Source organism: Arachis ipaensis, chromosome B6 (genome assembly GCF_059453495.1).
Source record: "Arachis ipaensis isolate K30076 ecotype BB chromosome B6, ASM5945349v1, whole genome shotgun sequence".
NCBI classification, from domain to species: Eukaryota; Viridiplantae; Streptophyta; class Magnoliopsida; order Fabales; family Fabaceae; genus Arachis; species Arachis ipaensis.
In genome coordinates this window covers 4,633,228-4,655,603 of record NC_142441.1, presented here as the reverse complement: position 1 = coordinate 4,655,603, position 22,376 = coordinate 4,633,228, and the positions used below count along the sequence as shown (strand labels likewise).

General features: G+C 34.3%; 2 protein-coding genes across 2 annotated transcripts; one reads left to right on the top strand and one right to left on the bottom strand.

Moving 5' to 3' along the window:
• Positions 1–2,801: 2,801 nt before the first annotated feature.
• LOC148554454 (uncharacterized) lies at positions 2,802–5,767 on the bottom strand. The gene is made up of 2 exons (XM_088489958.1): positions 4,892–5,767; positions 2,802–2,864 (listed from the first exon to the last, which is right to left on the bottom strand). Exons 1-2 carry the CDS (start codon positions 5,765–5,767, stop codon positions 2,802–2,804), a joined length of 939 nt encoding a protein of 312 aa, XP_088346084.1.
• A 7,106-nt stretch (positions 5,768–12,873) lies between these two features.
• LOC107645460 (ARM repeat superfamily protein) lies at positions 12,874–22,132 on the top strand. Its single transcript, XM_016349490.3, has 23 exons — positions 12,874–13,273; positions 13,531–13,744; positions 13,868–13,949; positions 14,597–14,879; positions 15,455–15,557; positions 15,694–15,830; positions 16,394–16,555; positions 16,649–16,845; positions 16,930–17,073; positions 17,148–17,236; positions 17,453–17,597; positions 17,934–17,980; positions 18,524–18,579; positions 18,672–18,835; positions 19,325–19,512; positions 19,770–19,830; positions 19,921–19,993; positions 20,346–20,447; positions 20,568–20,664; positions 20,748–20,864; positions 20,964–21,190; positions 21,265–21,405; positions 21,693–22,132. The coding sequence occupies exons 1-23, from the start codon at positions 12,992–12,994 to the stop codon at positions 21,873–21,875; spliced, it is 3,294 nt and encodes a 1,097-aa protein (XP_016204976.1). The 5' UTR covers positions 12,874–12,991; the 3' UTR covers positions 21,876–22,132.
• Positions 22,133–22,376: the final 244 nt, after the last annotated feature.

The following is a 22,376-nucleotide window of genomic DNA, read 5'->3' as shown; positions in this document are numbered from 1 at the left end:
AAAAAAAAGATCTTTTAAAAAAAGATGTAAATTGTAACTTCTCAAAAAAGATATTTTTTTTTCTAGTGCTTTTACTTTTACTATTAAAAATTTGCCAAACACGCTAAAAAATAAAAAAGATCTTTTTCATTGAAAGATATATTTTTTTTATTAAAATAATAACACCCAAACAAACAAGTACATAGTTGATAAAAAAATTTAAAATATATTTGGTTTACGTTTTTTTATTTTTAAAATTTTGCGAAATAAAAAAAAATTGTTGTTTTTTATTATTTTTGCTTTATGTTTTTTTTATCATAAAATTCTGAAAACAAATATATTTTTAAAATGTTTGGTTTCGCTTTAATTATAATATAAATAAATAATACAAAAGGATAAAAGATGTTAAGTTTTAGAAATACTAGATACAAAAAGATCATGATTTTTGTAAGATTATAGATTTGAAACTAATTTTTTTTTTAAGATTGAGATTGAGAGAGAAAAATTAATCACCAGCTAAATGTAATCTAACATTATATTCACAAAAAAAATTATTAAATGTTAAAAAGATGATACATAATGAAATAAAAGAGAAAGAGGCAAAGAATAGAATGACAAACAAGATATACCGCTCTTTTGTTTGAATGTTTAATGGCTTAATGGAGAGAAAAAAATAGAGTAAAAGACAAATAGGTCTCTGACCTTTTAAAATGTGGACATTTTTGTCTCTCAAGATTGGAAAATACATTTCGATCCCTCACGTTTAAAATGGCTGACAATTATAACCCTCCGTCTATTTTGGGCCAAAAACGGCAACGGAGCTAGCTGATATGGAGGGGTAGAGAATGACGTGTCCGTTATACTTGCTGAAGTGGATTGGGACAAATTATTAGTGGACAAATTCGTTCCTTAAGTACAAAACGACGCTGTAAGCATGAGTGAGCCCTATTTCATCAAAATGCAAGGTGGAAACCATGGCCGCTGCTGGTGCGATCGTCCATGACGAGTGAGGGGGTTCTTCATGTACAAGACTTGGACGGGGATCTTCATGCGCTGTTGCAGGAGGATGTGATCGAGATGGGGTTGCGCCGAAGTGCTTCTACGGCGTTTATGCCATTCTTTACAAGTCAAGAACAGCATCTAATCCCAATAGGATGTTTCTCGGGTGTCTATTCTTCAAGGTCAGTGATTATTTTGTTAGTAGTTGGATGAGACTGTTCTGTGTCTAATTATGGCATTATCTGAAAATTTGCTCCAGGTTAAAGAACGGTATTGCCGCTATTTTGTCTGACTTGATGAACACCTAAAAAAAATTAGGGCCATGGAGTCTGAAGCATTGAGTGCTGTGGATGATGTTGAAGGGGTAGACATTGAAGATCAAGTGATGCGAAGTCAGAAATTGAAAAAAAAAATTCAACTGGTGCGAAGTCAGGAATTGGAGAAAAAAATGGAAGAGTTGGAGAGAAAATTGTTATGTATGGAGAAGGAAAAAAAATGAGTATGTGGCATATTGCTTTGATTAGTGTAGTTATTTTTGTTGTTGCTATATGTTTCTTAAAGTGGTGAGAATGATTTGATGTACAATGTTGATGATGTAATGAAAATTGCCATTGTTGGCTATTTAATGAAAATTGCTATTGTTGAACAAGTAAAAAATACTGTGAATCACCTATTATATAAGGTAGTAATTCTGCATAGATTATGACCAAAATATAAACAACAATGTATCTGTCTTAATCCAAAACATAACAACATAAGTTTGCCACAAAATAACAAAACATCTGGTTGGAATGTAAATAAGTTTGCCAAATTACAATAAGCGGACAGTGTTGTTTAATTCATACTAAAGACTAGGACAAAAAATAGAAATTCATTCAGTAATGTTCAGTTCTTCTGATTGTTGGATCCAGGAGTTGGGATGAAATTCAAAATTCCTATGGTCTTACTACCAGCGATTTTCAAGGTCTCCTCTGATGGTGCCACATTGGTACTGGTGTTTTGAGTCTGGAGTGTATTTGGGGTGGAGTTGGTGGTAGATTTGAAGGTGGATTTGCAATTGTTTGGGGCCTTCTGATTGTCTGCTTGGGTATGAATTTAGAGGCAGCAGCTGGGGTTTTGAGTTACCCCATTCTTGGCAGCTGGGATGGAGGCCTGAATGGAGGTTGGACTGGAGCAGATGGTGTTGTTGCTGCAGCATTCTGGCTGATGACATCACTCTGCAAAAGTAACCGAAATATTCAATTGTTCAAATTCAGGAACAAGAATAAAGTGATTGGCATTATGAGTGTATTATTTAGGGGGCTTACTGGAGACTTTTCTTGCACAGCACTATTCTCAGCAAAACTTTCAGTATGTGTCTGATTTTGATCCTATGCAACATAGATCCAACAAGGAACCAACATGGACAAATTAGTCATTAAAAAAGTTATAATGACATCTTAACCACTAATAAAATTTAAAATGTACAGATTTATCCTAATGCATAGCAGGAATACTTACCTCTGGTTGAGGGGCTGATTGTGAAAGGGGAGGCAGTACCAAGGGTTGTGTATTTTCATCAGTCTTCTTAGCTTTTTTCTTTTTTGGTTTCCAGTTTGGGTTGCTTGGTGCTCCCTTACAGGTCTTATAGTTATGGCCTGTCTCATTGCACTTGCTGCATGTAACTTGAAAGCTTCACTTAAGCTTGTCACCCTGAATATGAGCTTCAGCAGGATCCTTGTTGCGATTGTGTACCTTTGGCTTCCCAATAGGTCGCTTGATGGGTTGTGGAGCAGGCCTCAGCTGGTCAGTGGCTATCCAAAATTTTTCACTTGGAACTGATTTTATGCAATGTGCATATGTCTTGTGAATAGATTCCATACATAACCAGGGATGCACATAATCATCTACCTGGTCATGCTTTTTTCTAATTGCAGCAATAGCTTGAAAGCATGGCATGCCTGAATCAAAAACACATAACATATTGCCTAACATTATATAATATCAGACTTAAGGAAAATCATTCAAAATAAACTATTTACCGGTCAATTGCCAAACATTGCATGAACATGTGTGTTTGATCAAATCCACATCTACTTTGGTCTGCTTTCTGCTAACTTGAAATCTTTTTCGTTCGTTATCTCACACCCACTCAGCAATACCCACTCAGCAATCCACCTGCTACTGGATTTTATCCGCCTCTGCAATCTTTTCTTCTAGATGGGTGCAAGCTTTTCACTATGGTGCTCTAACAGCCTAATATGCTTGGTCATTCTCCGCATTAGGTAACACCTAATCTCTTCACACATAGTCAAAACTGGCTTCATTCTGTACTTAACCACTTTTGCATTAAAAACTTCATACATATTGTTAGTTAGGTTATCCACCTTGGGTCCATGACTGAAAAAAGCCTTAACCCAAGTGGCTGGTCAAATCTCATCAGATACTTCTATGCCGCCTTATTCACCCCCTTCAGCTTCTCCATGGTCTCTTTGAACTTTGGTTCAGTTGTGCACCTAGCACAGTCTTATACTATGTCTCTAATGTGCATATCTTTGAACCTATTTATGAAGTTCTTCCATATGTGCATGATACAGTTTCGATGATGTGCTCTCGGCATTACCTCCTTTAAAGCTGGTAGCAGACATTGCCATAACATAATATTGCAAACACATATATGCAGCAGTTTAAATTTCATAGACTAATATGCAGTAACTTCAGTCAAAATTTCATACACTAATATGCAGTAACTTCAATTACAAACACAATATGCAGCAGTCAAAATTTCATACACTAATATGCAATAACTTCAATTGCAAACACATATATGCAGTAGTCAAAAGTAATTTAATATCCTACATATATGCAAACACTTACAAGCAGTAGTTTAATATCCTACACTAATATGCAGTAATTTAACATGCTACACTAATATGCAGTAGTTTAAAAGTCTAACCTTTTGTTGGTCGGACATAAAGTTCCAACTAAATTGATGTGCATCACCCAGATCTTCCTGAAGCAGTGTGAGGAACCATTTCCATGATTCCTTCATCTCCGATCTTGCAACTCCATATGCCACTACATAGAATTGGTTATTCGCATCCTGTGCCACTGCTGACAGTAGTTGGCCTCCATGGTATGTCTTCAGAAACGCTCCATCTAGATGGATGAAAGGCCTACATCCAGTCTTAAAGCCTTGCTTACAACCCTCAAAGTAGATATATATTTTGTCAAAGACAGGCAGGAATTGAGGGATTGGTATCACATCAACTCTTGCAGTCGAGGCTGGATTACTCTTAATGATCTCCATGCCATAGTCCCTAAGCTTCCCATACTGTTCCTTTTCATTTCCCATAATCCTCTCTTTGACCTCTTTCACTATCCTGTAAACCATCTTCGGATGTAACACTAGATTAAACTCTTCTCTAAGAAAGTCAATTGCCTCATTAGTTGTCATATGAGGTTGACTTGCCATTCTCTTCTCCACTTTCTTGCTGACCCAGTGTTGATCAGTAGCATTACTGCCCAAATCTCTAGCACATGTATGCTCTGCCTTGTAAGTCTTTACCTGAAAATATAACATGTTTTATTATAGGATAGATGTGCTAGCCATGGACAGTCTTCACCCCTGCAGCCAACCCTCACCCTTTCCTTATCATTTTTTATCCACACGAGTTCCCTCCCTTCAGAAATGAACATATCTTTTACCATTTCTTGAACCCATCAATGGTTGCAAACTTGGTTCCAATCTTGAATCTACCCTCCCCAAACCCATACTCTTCATTAAAAACTGGAAACTCATGCTTCTCTCCCTATCCTCTGAAGACACTGGTGTGTGAAGATCCTCTGATTCATACTCATAAATCGGATCATCATCATCTGCAACTTCCTCACTCACATAGAGTCCAATTGGAGGCCTATCCCTGAGATGCACAGTAGGCACAGCTTCTTCAGCATGTACAGCAGGCCTACTTCTTTGTTGATTTGTATTAGGCACATTCCTTTTGGACTTCGCAGCAGGCCTGGTCTTTTTGGGCTTTTCTCTTGGCCCAGTTCCTTTGGGCTTGGTAGTGGACCTACTTCCTCTGGTCTTCACAGTAGGCCCATCACCTTTGGCAGCACTACCACTTGCATTGCTTAGTCCACCTCTATTTTTAACTCCACTTGACTCTGTCCCTATCCCTTCTTTCACACTGCTATTTTTCTTTGGCAAAACCTTGTCCTTTCCTTTCAGACTTCTTTTTTTTCTCTTCCTATCATCTTCCTCATCAACACTGGAATTATCCTCATCTGAAATAGTTTCCGAGTCAGTCGGAGGAGGTTTATGCATTTCATCCTCCTTACTTTCATGCTCATCATCCTCTATGGACGGTGATGATTGGAGCTTTCTCATGATGCTGTCCATATCAATAGGGTCATCAAACTCTTCCAGCCCTGCTTCTGCCGTAGCCCCTTCTTCCACTATCTGTGGCTCATCAACGGGATGGTCGAAGTATATGTAGAATTCATCCGTGATTGAATTCTTCAGCTTGTTCTGTCGAAGTTCATTGATGCCTGCATCTCCTCTCAGAATGTGCAGTCCAACCTTAAGATCGCTGCTAGTTGGATCAAACCAATACACTGCCCTATATGGTGCATATCCCAAACCCTTGAACAATGTCACCAAATCTCCAAAATTCACGAAGTCTAAGTCCATCTTCGGAAATTTTTCAACTTTTCCACCAATATACTCAAGAGTTCCACTGGGTTTTCTACCAAAATGGCCTCCGTGGTGAAAAACAGGTACCACATATATATTATCCATATGCATTATCCACAAGTACATAAATAAGAGATTAAACCCTAGATCAAGTGCCCAAAATTTCGAAATCAATTAACTTCACATAGCTTTTCCTCATTCTTTTACCCAAAAAGAAAAACATGCAGTCACCCCATATCCCAACCCTATGCATTCTCAGTTAAACAACATATATACTCTTCATTATCACCCTTACCTCTGTAGATGATGGCAGCTTCCTCTCCACGCGAAGCTTGCCGTAACCTTCAACAACAACCACGTCAACTGACCACACCACCCCTTTCAACTGTAGGAAGTCGTTCTTTTTTTGGAGGGAGAAGGGCGTTCGTGTTATGATAGAGTTTTCTGTAATATGTGGAGTCACTCTTGGGTGTTATGGGGATTGCGAAGCTTCAAATATGGGGGTGGTGGATACGGCGTCGTTTTGCACTTAAGGGACGAATTTGTCCACTAATAATTTGTCCCAATCCACTTCAGCAAGTGTAACGGACACGTCATTCTCTACCCATCCATGTAGCTGGCTTCGTTGCCCTTTTTGGCCCAAAATGGACGGAGGGGTATAATTATCAGCCATTTTAAAACGTGAGGGATCGAAATGTATTTTCCAATCTTGAGGGATGAAAATATCCGCATTTTAAAAGGTCAGAGACCTATTTGTCTTTTACTCAAAAAAATATGATATATGAGCTTTATTGTCTCACATAATATCCTCAACCCCCTAATTTAAAGAGTAAACAAAAAAAATAGACAAAAAGAATTTTAGTATTAACAAAAGTATGTACTTAAACTTTGTTTATTCCCGTCATTCATTTTTCATTCTGCCAAATACATCATAAGTCTCCAAGCCAATCATTCCAAAAAAATAATTATATACTATTTTATATACAGTTTTTTGAATTTTTAATAATAAAAATAACTAATAAAAATATAAAAAGTTGTATAAAATAACTATTATACATATATGAAAAATAATTATTAAATCAGTAATTTATATAAAATTCATACTAAAAGTTAAACATTATAAATATGATAAATAATTTAAAAGTTAACTTTTAATATGTATATAATATTTTTAATTTTAATATAAAAAATATAAAAAAAACTTATATCCAATTATTTTTATATAAAATTAATATTAAAAATTATTAAATAATTTAATAATATTAATTAAATTATCATGTCACAATTTTTAATTATAAAGTTCAAATAAAAATAACTTTACAAAATATATTTCTAGTTGTAAGTTAGTCCGGTAAGTGGTGGTTGTCGACTATAGATGCCAGATTGTTTAAAAAGGCGGGTTTATAGTTAAATCAGTCAAATTATTTAACATTTCTTAATTATTAATTTCACGTGAAGTAATTGAACTTAAATTTTTACTGCTTAGGTCATAGATTTTTTATTCCTCATTTTATGTGAGAGTATTATTAACCCACTTAAAAATATTTACTAATTAAACCCATCTTTTTATTTTTTAAAAAACTAATAATTAAAGCTTTGTCCCTCTAGTTTTTTTTACAGTTTTTTTCTTTTCTTTTAATCATGATTTTAGAAATGAAAAAGGTGTCTCTGCTAGGACTTTTTCTCTAATCTTCGTGTTCTTGTCACATCTTTGCAGCTACCACCATCGCTGTGCTGCCTGTACTTAGCACCACTACCACTCCTTCTACTACCGCCACACCACACTTTTCAGTCCCTCTGTGTTGTGCTTCGTCTCTACTCCTACGAACTACTCAGGTTTCATTTTATTTTATTTTGTTTTATTGTTTTTTCTATGGCAATTTTTGTGTATTTGGAGATTTTTCTACTGTCTTCGTACTGCAGTATTTATTTTAATTAAGGGTGAAAAAGAAAATGTATTGCCTTAATTGAGCATTACAATTGGCAACAAGTACAATAAATTTTTTTTTGCAAATTTGTGATTATTAATTGGTGTCTCGTTGTGTGAAGATTTCATATCTAACTTGACTTAAAAAACTTTTTTTGAAAAGAAAAAAAAAGACTTGTCCCTTTGATTTAACTAAACCAACACAATTTGAATAGAAAGTGCAATTTTCCCTCCTCTTTATTTTTGATTGAATCAGAACTTTGCATCATATCATATGTATAATTGTTTCTTAACAAAATTTCTAATCTCCTTGACTGTTGTCTAATAGAGTTGAATTTATAGTGTTATATATATAAGTTCAGATCTCAAGGTATATTTGAATAGAGGAACATATTTGATTAAAAATTCCCTTCATAATATCCTACTTGGTGATAGAGGTTTTAAAATGATGTCTCCAAAATTTAAACCGTTAGATAGAGATACATTCTTTAACTCCAATGATGGTAGTAATCTTTAAATGTTTATCATTAATTTTATGCAATCTTGCCATGGATTAGGATAACACTTCTGGGTTGTCTGTTATTCTGGATATGTGAAGACATTGGACAATCTTTATTTTTTATTTTTGACTCTTTCCTGCAATGCTTTATAGATAGATAATGTTATGTTTATGTTTTTGTTGAGGTTTATTAATATTTATTAAAAATAATTGCTGCATACACATTTGGTTGATTTTATCCTTTTTAGGCAGATTAGAACTCCTTTCTCAAGGCAAACTAATGCTTAGTCAGTGGCTATTAACTTATTATGACTAATGGCACATTTTAGAAGATAATATTTCACCCTTTTTATGGTTTGGATGCTTGTTTCAAAACGAATTCGATGTTATTTATCACTTATTTCTATAAATATTGATGTTAATGTTCTTCCTGGCTGCCAACCATCCTTATGTTACTTATCTTTTATTTCAATATCGATAACTTCCATTCTCATAACTTGATGTTTTAATTTTTGCATAATTATGTAGGTGAAAAGTTTTCAAACCATTCTCATAACTTGATGTTTTAATTTTTGCATAATTATGTAGGTGAAAAGTTTTCAAACAACAAATGAAAGACATGCTTCATCATAGTAATCAAAAGGGCATCGAATTGAAAAAGCCTGGTGCTTATCTTTATACGTTTTCCATGCCAGATTGCTTTGTGTAAACAGGAAGAAGCAAGAAGTAGAAATTGTAGCTCTAGAAAATATATGATATTTTGAGTGTAAATATATGGCCTTTAGGAACACGTTCAATAGTTCTAATTTATTTTTGTATCATTTAGTTCGATTTTCTTTTATCTTTTTAAATATTGTAGAGTTATTTTAAGTAAAGTTTATAAAAAGACCACGAATTAAGTGTTAATTGTTATTTTCATTTAAGCTTAACAAATGAAACTTAAGTGTACATTAAATAATTGTAACATACACAGACACGTTCCTGATTGCTGATTACATCATGAATCATTCTTAGATCCTTGCTGACTGCTGAGTTTAGCATGGTAAAATTTAATTGCGTGAAGGTTATATTGAAAGCTTATAATTTTGGTTCTTGATTTACCAGTTAGAGATAATTGATATTTGTATGAGTTGTCTAAATAACTACTTTCAATAATGGCATTCTGAGTTTTGATCTTATACATTGCATTGGATTTCATGGTAAAAGTTTGTGGAGTGGTAGTATGATAATATTTTCAGGTTGCACTATATAATACTTTTTTTAGGAAAAAAATCTTTTAAAGTGACAATGTTAGTAAAGTGGTAAAGTGATGCTTTAATCACTTTTGAATTTGTAATATTTATTATCTGTGAGTCCTACTATCTTAATTTAATGGTGATTAATGGTGTACTTTTTTCTCTAAAGTGACAATATAACTTTAGAGAATTTGAATCCTTTTTTTAGATATTTTTACTATTTTCTTTGAAAGTCAAATTACTGAATTATTTTTCATTAGTTTATACACTAATTTATCATTCTTCTACATGTTACAATTCTATATTACTAATTTTTTTTACTTTGTCAATTAATATAAGTTATTAGTGACCTATACATTATCGTAACTAATTATTGCTGAGTATGATAGATACAATATAACTTAATCTAAATAATGAGTAATAGCAAAGTTCAAACATATCCTAAATTTATAAGATATAATTGATCTATCTTAAGTTATATCATACAATTTAACTTAATACAAATAATCATATAAAGCTACAAAGTACAACATCAATCATAAAATAAAGTCACATAATTATCACACCAGGATATTACTCCAATTTTTGAGAACCAATTACACATTCCCCTACTACTTCAATGCCTAAAGCATTTCGACCACTTCCAATTTTAGGCAATCAACATAGTAAAAGTTATTCTATGCCAATCAGCTTCAAATTCATAAAGCAATTATGAATAAACTTATTTTTCAAGACTATTTTACTTGAAATACTCTAGATCTTTATATTTAGAATACAATTATATGTTGTTGGTTCAATAATAACTCTTGCTTCCATCTTGCACTTGTAAAGATGCAAAATTTCTTTTCTGCAAACAAAAGAACAAACAAAAGGGATAAGATGAATGCTAATGCAGTGAAGTAATATTTAGCTCATTCACTAGATAATAACAAAACTTATTTGAGAGTTTTATAAGATTTAGATAAAAGGTCCATGTCAAACCAACACAACTTCTCTTTTTTGCTCCTGACAATTAAATTATCACCTATAAACAGAGCGTACAGACAAGTAATTATGAAGAATAATTTCATTTTTATGAAAAACTAATTGATTATGCAACATCTGCATAACAAATAATCACACCTCCTAAATCCTCAAGAAATGTTATTGTTTGGGATAGAGTTAGGCGTTTAGTGTCTATCTAGTGTAAAGCATGTTAATGACTTTTCAGAGACTTTTCCTCTTAGACATTATGAGATTGGAAAGCTATCGTTCATTGATTTCTATGGTTTTTCTTTTTATTTTATATTTATAGCTTAGGGAGAATATCTTTTCCTCGACTCCTGTGTATTATTTTTTCTATAAACTAATGAAATTCTCTCTTTTGTTATCAATAAATAAACAATCATATCTCTAGGATGAACCGCAATAGTGAAGTTTCATGGAGCCCAACATCTAGCTTCTTGATGAGCTTTCTCTTCAATAAATCATACACACGAACACACTATTTTGTACAAATAAAGAAAATAGAACGAGATGGATGGAAAGTTGATCTGACAGCAAGTCCATGTAACTTGAATAAAAGTTTTTGTGTAAGCTTCTTCAACAAGTTGTGTATTAGAACTGCTCTTGATTCACGTAAAAAACAAGTCAAGGAATAAAAAAAGCAGTCAAACCTGATTTAAATATTCAATTCATAGTTACTTTTAATCCAATTAAGAATTTAAGATATGCTAATTATCTAACACTTTATTGAACAAGAACCAGCATAATACAGTTAGTTTTACATAAGATCCATCAATCAGATAATCACATAAAACACAGTCATAAATGCCAGCAAATAAAACACTAAATAGGTGGAACTACATGACTAATTATTACCAAGTCTAGTTGGTTCTATTCATGATCATTAGCTGAAAAGTTAGACAGACATGTAACAGAAAAATATAGAAACTAAGTATGACAAAATAAAAATCAAGTCATCATCATAACAAACTATTTTAACACATATTAAGCTAACAAGACTTGGTTTTCTCAAAGAGAATAACTCCACTGAGATACTGAAGAGCTCCAAGAGTGAAGAGGAGCTCCCTGAGAGCTCGCCTGTTAGTTTCAACTTTCTCAACATTGATGCTGGATAGACACTTGCCAATTATTCCAGTTGACTCATCATCAGCAAGAATACACTTACTGGGGTGCCAAATTATGCAGCATTGTTAAGAAAAAATTAAACATATGATATGATTTTGTTATATTTGATGCAAAGTTTTGATTCAATAAAAAACAAAAGGAAGGAAAAATTGCACTTCCTATTCAAATTGTGTTGATTTGGTTAAATTAAAGGGACAAGCCTTTTTTTTTTTCCAGAAAAAGTTTTGCAAGTCAAGTCAGATTTAAAATCTTCACACAATCAGACACCAATTAATAATCATAAGTTTGCAAAGAAAAATTTATTGTGCTTGTTGCCAATTGCAATGCTCAGTTAAGACAATGTATTTTCTTTTTTACCCTTAAAATAAACACTGCGATGCGAAGACAGCAGAAAAATCTCCAAATACACAAAAATTATCATAGAAAAAGCAATAAAATAAAATAAAGTAAAATAAAACCTGAGTAGTTCGCAGGAACAGAGACGAAGCACAACAACGCAGAGAGATCGGAAAGTGTGGTGTGGCGGCAATAGAAGGAGTAGTGGCGGTGCTGAGTGCAGGAAACAATAGCGATGGTGGTAGCTACAGAAGAGATGTGACAAGAACATGAACTTTAGTGAAAAAACTCTGGCAACGACATCTCTTTCATCTCTGAAATTATGATTAAAATGAAATTTGAGTAGTTTGTAGGGGTAGAGACGAAACATAACAATGCAGAGAGACCGGAAAGTGTGGTGTGGCGGACGTAAAAGGAGTAGTGACGGTATTAAGTACAGGCAGTGATAGCAACGGTAGTAGCTGCAGAGATGTAATAAAATACGAAGATTAAAGAAAAAACTCTAGTAGAAACATCTCTTTTATTCTGAAATTATGATTGAAAGGAAAGGAAAAAAGTATAAAAAACAAAACCAAAGAAAAAATTTTAATTATTAATTTTTTTAAAAATAAAAAATAAGATTCAGTTGGTAAATATTTTTAAGTGAATTAATGGCATAAAAGAGTAAGGAATCCATGGGAATGATCGAGAGTAATAGTATTCTTCAAGGAGAATTATTTGTCATTTGGAGAGGATATCTCTTAGCTTGGGATGTGGGTCAACGAGATATTATTTGTGAGACGGATTGTGTAGAAGCATTTAATCTTGTTACTCAAGATGGTTTTTGGTTTATTGATCCATTGGTGCTCAAAATAAGAGATATCATGCATTGGAATTGGCGTGTTGACTTTCGTTTGATTATGAGAGATGCAAATACGGCGGTGGCAGATACTATGGCAAAGATGGCAATGAAGTTACAACTTTCATATGTGGAGCTTCTTTCACCTTGAGAGGAGTTTAAGAGTAGTCTTAAACGGGACTGTTCCTCTATTTAAGCAGTTCTTTGTTTTGTTAGTTTTATTTTTCTTTGTTTAGTTTATTTCGATTAAAAAAAAAACAACATAAGTAGCATTTATTGGTGAGGGGCAAACCGTAATTTCGCTTTTAGGAAGTTCCAACTTTCTGAAGATTGAAGAAGAAGAAGAAGAATCCCCTTTCGAGTTTCGACGATGGAAGAAGAAGAGCAACCCGTGCTATGGCAATCGGAGTCCCAACACGAATCAATTGTTTCCGTAACCCTAGCACGATCCATCACCACCGTCCTCGATTCTCGCGCCAAGAACCTCAACCATGCTATCTCTGGTTTCTCCTCACACTCGCGCAACCCTCCTTCAATCTCCCCTCACTCACTGCACCACTCTCTTCACTTCATTCACAAGTACGCCGCCGACGCCGCACACCACCGTCACCGCTATTCACTCCACCAACTCCTCCTCCCCGTCATCCACCATGTATTGTTCCCCATTCACTCCCTCTGCCAATGTTTTCCTTTTCCCCCCAATTTACTAATTATTCATTTTGCTTATTAGTTGTATAAACTTCTGTTGTTACAAATTCTTAATCAGAATGCAAAACTAGATAACTATTCAAGTTTCAATTACCTGAAGTAACGAAAATTTGTTAGTATATTTATCAATCTGTTCATTTTGCTATTGGAGTGTCTTATAACGGTGTTTATAATGTTGTTTTTGTTGTTGGATTTCTTTAGTCATTGAAGTGGAAGGATTCCAGGCATGGTGGGCAGGCTATGATTTTGTTGAGCTGGCTCTTCCAGGATGAGCTTATCTTCGAGCCCATTGCGGAAGCACTTGCAGGCATTGTTGCCGTGAAGAAGGACGATCGGTACTTGTTGCTTGGTTGGTGTGTGCTCGTTCGTGGCCTCATTGAGTATGAGAATTCTGTTCACCAATCTATGTTGGGTGGTGAGTTTCATTTCAAGTTGTACATTGGTGGTCTTTGTTTACAAACTATTGGTCATATACTTGTGGGGTTGGAATGGTCCTTATTTTGAGGTTTTTGAGGATTAATTGAGTTGTATGTTGCAGGAATAAGGGGTAGGTATGGTGATCTAGTGAAGATACTCTCCACCTGCCTAAAGGATTTGGCAGGCATTGCGAGTAAAGGAAGGTATGTTTTATGTGACACATGGATCTCTGCTCTTCTGCACTTTATAGAGTTATTGTAAATTGAAGTTATTGTTATTTAGTGGTTGAATTTGTTCACATGAAAATGCATTGTATACATTAATCAATCGTCAGAGTCAGAGCAGAAAATAAGAGGAGTGTATATGGCTGTTGGTTAACTTTCCAGTTTCCACCTGGGCTATACAATTAATTTTACTTGCATCACAAATATGAGCATTTATCAAAATTTACCTTGTGCACGTTGCAACTTTAAGAAGGAAAAAAAACAAGTGCCGATAGTAATGCATGTTAGCCTCTGATAATTTCTTTGGCTGCTTGGTTGTGGAGTTATCTGTATTGTATTCTAGAAAATGTGGCATCATACTGTCGGGAAATAACATTCTGTTCCCTAGAAGCATTTTACTGATTATTGATGTGGTATATGTGTAATGATAATTTCAAGTGGGCAAAGTGGTCATCTTGTAAAATCTGCTGGTCATCTTGTAACATGGCATTGGTTTGTCCTTCCAATGTTGTCAACTTTTCATCTCTTCCCCTTGGGCCTTTTTTGGGTTTAGCATATTCCTCTTTTCATTAATTCTCTAAGTAGTTAATCCATAGTTGTTCGTTATCTGATAACTGGCTCATCAGCACTTTGCAGGATGGTTTTGAGTTGCCATCTCGCCTTGGAGTATCTGCTGGTGATTGTCTTTTAGCCGTCTCTGGAGCTTTAACAAAACTGGCCGAGGTTCAAGGTAAGAAGTCAAAATTAAATGCAAGGGGAAAAGATTGGGCAACTACTTCTGTGCATTCTCCATCTGTTGATGAGGTTAAACTGGATGCAAAATCGTTGTTAATGACAAAGACTGAAGGGGAATATACTCTGTGGCATCATTTAGATGTGCTTATCTGTTTGGTGCAAAAACTACTTGCTGTAAGTTACAGACGCTTAATTCTTATATGAATTGTTAATATTTCAGAACATGTGCAATATATTAACGTTGAGCAATTAAGATATTCAATTTGGAATTTTATTTGAATAAGTTAACATTAGAAACTGATATAATTATTTAACTATGCTATTCATGGACAAAACTTTTGGGAAACCGGGGTGAAAATATTTTCTATCGTAATTTTGGGAACAAAGACCTGTTCTGATTCTGTGTTTCTGATTATTGATAAGTCCTTCAATTGTGCACTCTCATCGTATTGTATGTTAAATAAATATAATGAAGAAACAGCAGTTATTGAGCTATCTTCCATGTTACATTGCCACGAAATATTGCTTTCGGGTTATTCAATTCTCCCAAGATTATTATATTATTGGTCTTGAAATGGAAACTGAAATGATTGCATAGATGCGAGCAAATGCTTCAACTGTTTCTTATCAAAATTAACAAAAAACATTTATATTTTATAAGTTAGCATATATTGCACAGTCCAGCAGTAACTTTTAGCTTTATGCTACTGAACTCATTTAGTTGTTTGATCTTTAATCATTCATTTCAGTGGAGCAAAAGAAGCCGTTTTTTACATGCCAAAGGTTTGGAGCAAGTTGTTAAATGGCTGAAAGAGATAAAAGACCACTATGGTTCTTTTCAAGACGAGGCAGGTTCTGGATCACAATGCATTTTTCTATATTTACTTTATATTATTCACTCACACAGTAATATATAACTTTTTTTTTCTATGCTTTTGGTAAAAAAAAAAAATTTACCCTTTGTATTCAATGTTGATGCTGAATACAGACTCCGATGCTCTCAAGACTGGGGATTTAGTACTCTCTTCTTGCTGGAAGCATTACAGCATGTTATTGCACTTGGAAGATCATAAGTTTTCAAAGCATTACAAGGAACTGCTGGACCAGTACCTGTCTGGAATTCAGGTTATATTCAGTAGAGATTATTTTTCTTGATTCTTACAAAATAATTTGAGCAATAATCTTTGTAAAATTTATGTCAAATAGTAAGATGATGATGTTTGATGTTTTGCCAAGGGAGATAAAGTAATTCTGAACTCCTAACTATATAACTAATTTATCTTGTTCAAAGAGAATATATGTTTTACTTCACATCACATTATCAAAATGTTTAAGCTTTGTTGAGTAGTGAGCATATAGATAACGTGCCTTTGGTATGTGATTTATTTTCCAAAGCTTCAGGGCTAAAATATATTTTTCCATGATTGACTAGATCAAGATGATGGGTGAATATTTTATTGTATGTTAGCTGATGTTCTTGAAGGTTTTTTGATTCTCAGTTGTTGTGCACCTCTACACTTCAATTAGGACAATGAAACTCCAACTTATCTTATGGTTTATTAAGACTTACATAAACATATCTTGGATACCTTTGGAACTTAGGTGACATGACAACTTGAGTGTTTACTGTTTACTGTAGTGCTGTATGATTGTGTATGATAGAAGGCTGACATTCTTGAAAATTACAGTACTATATGGACAACCATGCTGATGTTAAGGATGGTGGGCTGGAGACCAGAAAATTCTTTTTGAATTGTTTATGCCTCCTGCTGGGACGTCTAGACAGCAAGAGATTTGAAAGCACAGTGATGGAATTTGGGATGAATATTTCTCGCATTCTGGTGCCCCAGGCAAGCTCTCTTTCCCAAGTCTAGTTGAAATTTATTTTTTTTTTCCCGTTCATGACGTAATTCATTTGTTACATTCCCCTCTTCTTTTTGTAGCTTACTTGCACTGATGAAGATGTGATAGTTGGAGTTGTTTCAATATTCAAGGCTATCATTTTGAATCCAAATCACTTACAGGAAGCTGCAGAGAGTGGGCAGGCTAATATTGTGATGCCTTTTTTGCTCCACCTTCTTGACGAGCGTGATGGTACAGCCAGAGCTGTTGTGATGCTGATAGCAGAGTACTGCTCAATGTGAGTCAGTTTATTCCTTCTCATACGATACTTAGCTACATCACTTGAATATTTCATTTTAATTTATGAATGATGATCCACCAGGAGCAAAGATAATAAGTGCCTTACAGAAGTTCTAAAGCGTCTTGGTTCTGGGAACATTTCACAGAGAAGAAATGCCCTGGATGTTATATCAGAAGTCATTCATATATCATCAGAGACACAAAAATCATTTCCTTATTTGTCTTGGTATGGTTGCTCATATGGTTGTACTATTACTCTTAGTTTTTTTGTATATTTATTTGTTGATATTACTACTTCAGGCAAGACATAGCCCACAAATTGCTAGAACGGCTTGGGGATGCAGAAGTTTTTATTAGAGAACAGGCATCTAAATTACTCCCAGTGATAGGTTAGCACTGTAATTTATAGTTTTCAATGTATATATTTGTGTTTTAGATGTCAATTGAAAACTATTATTGGGTCTTTTTTTAGTGGCTAATACTTTTAGGATGATTGTTTCTTAAGTTATTCTTGGTTGGAGGGTAAAAGTGGGGTAGATTTTGAGAATTATTTTATTATAACTTTATGGTGGTACTAATCCATTGCTGAATATGTATTCATGCAGACCCTTCATTGTACTTTGCTGCATTGGTTGACCTTTTTTATTCCCAAAATGAGAATGAATCATCTGCTCGTGAGGCTATCATTGGTGTCCTCAAACATCACAACCGGAAAGTAGAAATGATATTCTTGCTGCTTGACCATCTTAGGTATATTTTCTTCTCTAGCATTCTGCATCCCATGGGCCTCCCGAAGTTGCAGATTATTAGAAGCTTAGAAATCAGAGAGATATTTGTGATCTGAATTCTGAATCTGAATCATGATTAAAGAGTGAGTGTTTATAAGGAGAGTTGGGTGGTCTGCTCAGCAGGCTACAGAGGGATAACATTTAGGGCTAGACAGTATAAGTAGTTCCTGTGACAGATGGTATCTAACTGCAGCCTAATTGGCGCAGTGAGGAGAGATCCTTTACTCATGGTTTCTGTTCTTAATTTTTGTTCTTGATTATGTCTTTGCTTCACTAAAAGTTTGCCTTATCCTTTCAGCAAAGTCAACCAAACCCCTGATCATCAAGAGTACACTGGAGATAAAGGTAGTAAAATTTTTCCTCCAACACTTTTGACAATACAATTTGCCATTCTATGGATGAACTTTTTTCTTGGCTTCGTTGAACTAACGTTTTGGTCCTTCATAGACTCATTTATATCAATTTGGTCCTTCGAATATTTTATATCGAATTAAGCTTTTAAAGATTTGAAATTATATATCAACATGGTCTGTTGTCAAGTTATGTATGATATAACAAGGACAACTTTTTTATGCCATTTTCAATCATTGGAGGGTTCATTTGTTGTCAAAAAATTTGAATGGGTTTTTGCGTCATGTATGTCACAACCTGTTTAAGTTTCTATTATTGTTGGGGATTTTTTTGTTTTGGGGGATTGGGGGTAAATTCTTTTTGTTGCTGGTTGATCCCAACCTGAGTATATATCATTTTGATGTGTTTCAATAATTTCTTTATTTTTTCCTCTTGTTTAGAAGTTTTTGTTATGATTTTGATAGAGTTACAGTCTGAGTTTATATTCTTCTTGTCACTGCATTCATTTTGTTCACATGTCCCATTCATTGATTTCAGGATCAAAGTTGGACACTGACCGAGTACTCAAACTGGTTCCAGAGTGGTCTAAAAGTGTAAGTTTCTATAATTTGATAAATATACCACCATATACAGGCCACTAGAATTACTAAAAGTTTTCTGGTCTGATAGTTCCAATGTATAACAGGTTCAAGACTGGAGCTTCTTAATTGGACCACTGGTTGGCAAGATGTTTGAAAATCCATCAAATGCAACCATTGTGAAACTCTTGAGTTATATAAGTGAAGACCTGGCAAATGTTGCTGATCTAGTCTTGCATCATGTTATGTTGCATGTTAGAAAACAGAAGGAGTGAGTATATCTATATCTATAACATCTATCTTTCTATCTAGGCAAAGTATTTATGCATGATATTCTTCCTTACTCTAAAGAACTTTCTTATGTACCATATTTTTCCTGTTTGGATAACCTTCTACTTGTTGATAACTACTCATTTATGTGGTTGTTTCTCCCATGCATGACATGTAATACATACTTATAAGAGCATAATATCTGCACTATTGCTTATATGATTGGAATTTTTGCGTGTGCTTCAATTTTTATATGCTGGTAGTGCAATGGTTCATGAGAGGTTAAATGATTAATGCTGATCAAATTTTATTTTTCAAGTGGCTACTCTTCTGAATTCAAATAGGATATTAATCTCAATGCATTTTAGACGTAAACATTTAATTTTCATGTGTTATCATCATGTGGAACATACCTATGCTATTGTCTCTGTTGGACTTAGTCGGGTGGTGGTAGTTTTCTTGCCTTGAAAATTTTTCATTTCTATAACAGGATTGATGAAAGTTTCTTATCAAGATGGGAGTGTAGAACATATTCCAATGAGGAGTTTGAGGAAATGCAACGATCTCTGTTTGAGCATTTGTGCCCACTGCTCATAATTAAGATGCTTCCTATTAAGACTTTCAATGACCTCAATTCATCAATTATGTATGGACAACTCGATCACAATATAAAGCAAGGTAGATGTTTGTGCTGTCTTAAAATTTCTCCGAAATTTGGGCTACGTTGGAAAAGTTGTCAAGTTTTAATCCCCCCCCCCCCCAACCAAAACCGACAAAAAAGGGAAAAAGACATAATGTCATCCATTCTGAAATCTGAACATAGATTCAATTGATTACACTATCAATCAAAGTGTAGAGGATTTCTTTTGTTTATATGTCATAGTTTTCTTGCTAAATCATTACAACATGTATATCTTTATTTTGTTGTTTGGCAGATTCAGGCTGCATGGCCGCTGAGGCTGGTTATGACTGTGTTGCTGCGCTCCTTCTAAACAGGTCAGTCTTTGTGCAATGAGCATATTATTGTCTCCCTTGGCTAATAATACAGGTGCCTGATGTAAATTTCATGCTATTCATTTGCTTCAGGGCATTTGGTGATTTTGAATTTGAAGATGTGCGGAAACTTTCGGCGGAGCTTAGTGGGCGCATTCATCCACAAGTAAGGAAAAATGACATTGCTAATTATGGATTCAAATTCTGGGAAGATATCATCATCATCATCAAGCATAGGATCTAATATCATATCTGAATTGACATTAGACTTAGGTTTAAAACAACCCAAAAATGATTGCCCAGAATGACTGGTCATATGCCTAGTTGTATAAGGATTGGCAAACTGTTTTAAAATGTATTTTTGCAATATACTTAGCTGATGTGAGACTTAATAATGTATAAATGCCCGTATTACACCTTATAACAGATTTCATACATGTCATCATTTTAAACCATATAATCTTATCGAGGCAGTTTTTGGGACTACTTTAACCTTTCTTTGTCATCTGATTCTGTAGGTTTTATACCCAGTTCTTTGCTCCAAACTAGAGGATGCTGTTGAAAATAAGAATGTAACAAAGATAAAGGCCTGCTTATTTTCAATATGCACATCTCTTGTGGTAATTATTTATTTTATTCAGTTAATGATTTGATTTTCTGCTTAAATAATCATTTTCAGTTTCTGGCATTATTTGTGTTCCAAATTAGATTGAACTGATGTGACTTCTTTGGATTTATAGGTCAGAGGCTTGGAGTCTCTTTCTCATCCTTCAATAGTTGCAATTAGAAGGATGGTTGAAAAGGTGCTGTTATGGCCTTGTCTAAATACTGATTCAGGTCTGAAACTATCTCACTTCATGTTTTTCTTTCAGCTTTATATTTATTGAAACTAATTTCTATTACATAACTCTTTTTCCCAGTTTCAAAAGCACAACATGGATGCATTGATTGTCTTGCACTGATGATATGTGCTGAAGTACAGGCTAAGAGATCAACCAGAGACTCTATGCCAAACAGAATTAGGGTTGGCAAAAAAGGTAGCGTTAATGTGTATGTTATCCCAAATATAAGCATAGAACTGTTACTGGGAAGTTGAATTTGGCTTCATCTATAATGTGTCGAGTCTTTTGCTGCAGGGAGTTCTGTTATAACCTATGTTATGAATCAATTCCTCGATGAAAATATGGAAGCTGCTTCAACTCCTGAGTTAGGATGTGGAAACCCCGGGTTTATAGCTCCCGTTCCTCTGTCCTTTCGTCTGTGCATGGGCAATGTTCTTATCAGTGCTTGCCAGAAGATATCAGAACATTGCAAGGAGTATTTTGCGGCACAAGTTCTGCCTTCCGTCCTTCATTCTCTTGAGGTACCACTAATTTTTTGGTCTTAAATCTTTTTCATTAGTCTTGGTGAGTTACGAAACTAGTGTTCTCTCTGCAGTTTGAAACAAAGTCAGAGATTAGAGCAGCATGCATTCAGGTCCTATTTTCTTCTGTCTATCATCTAAGATCTGCAGTTCTTCCTTATGCGTCTGACCTCCTCAAAGTCTCACTACAATCCCTGAGAAGGGAATCAGAGAAGGTATCTTCAGTTGCTCTTATAGTCTAATACTATATATATGATTATTGTGAATGTTTAAATATGAGGTGTTGCCGTATATATGCAAGATTTTTCTATCTTTTATCTGAGTGTGTTTATGTGTGATTCTGTTTAGAGCCTATCCAATTAAGGATGGCTTTGTGAAGACTCAAAACAAAAATATAGGTGTTCCATGTTTTTCTGGTGTACGTAGCTATTTATTTGTCTGAAGTGTGTGTAAGAAGTTAATATAATCATCACAATGTTGGTGTAATGTTAATGTTCAACAGGAAAGGGTGGCAGGTGCAAAGCTATTAGCGTCTCTTATGGCCAGCGAAGATTTGATTTTGGAAAGCATTTCAAGTGGACTATTAGAAGCAAGATTTGTTCTCTCGTCAATTTCTTCATCAGATCCTTCACCTCAGTTACAACAGTTGTGCCGCCAGTTGCTATCATTCATTATTTCTCCATGAGTTGTGACGGTGTTCAATGTAACATAAGTTCATTTTTGTATGTGAATATGAAAACTTTTGAATCAGGTTTCATAGGCTTACTTTAATAGTTATCAGGAGTAGATATAACCATGATTCCCTTGTAAAAATATATGTAGAATAGTTGTCGAGGGTTAATGTAAAAATTCAGGAATTTACACATCCTATGATGCATCATATTCTATTGTTCTGGATAATTTTAATCTTATGTTCATTAATGACAAATTTAGCTTGGAAATTATTTTTGGGAACTTGTTATCCAATAGATTAGCCGTGCTAGTCTATGATGACAAGAGAACAAATATTTATCTTTTGAAAGATTAATATGCTTTCTTCTTTTCTTTTCTTTTTTCCTCTCAAAAGAATCTTTTAAAAAGAAAACAATTTTATGTTTGAAAATTATATTTGGCATGAATTTTTCTTCCTTTTCCAAATTACATCTCCTTTAGCTTTTCCTCTTTTTCTTTTTTCTGGGACAATACT

Bases quoted from the DNA above. Each gene is read 5' to 3' on its own strand.
- LOC148554454 (XM_088489958.1), bottom strand. From the start codon at position 5,767: ATGCATATGGATAATATATATGTGGTACCTGTTTTTCACCACGGAGGC. The intron at 2,865-4,891 runs GTGCATCTCAGG...ATGACCAGGTAG, and splicing joins CTGAAGAAGCTGTGCCTACT to ATGATTATGTGCATCCCTGG.
- LOC107645460 (XM_016349490.3), top strand. From the start codon at position 12,992: ATGGAAGAAGAAGAGCAACCCGTGCTATGGCAATCGGAGTCCCAACAC. The intron at 15,831-16,393 runs GTTATATTCAGT...TGAAAATTACAG, and splicing joins AGTACCTGTCTGGAATTCAG to TACTATATGGACAACCATGC. The intron at 16,846-16,929 runs GTGAGTCAGTTT...ATGATCCACCAG, and splicing joins ATAGCAGAGTACTGCTCAAT to GAGCAAAGATAATAAGTGCC.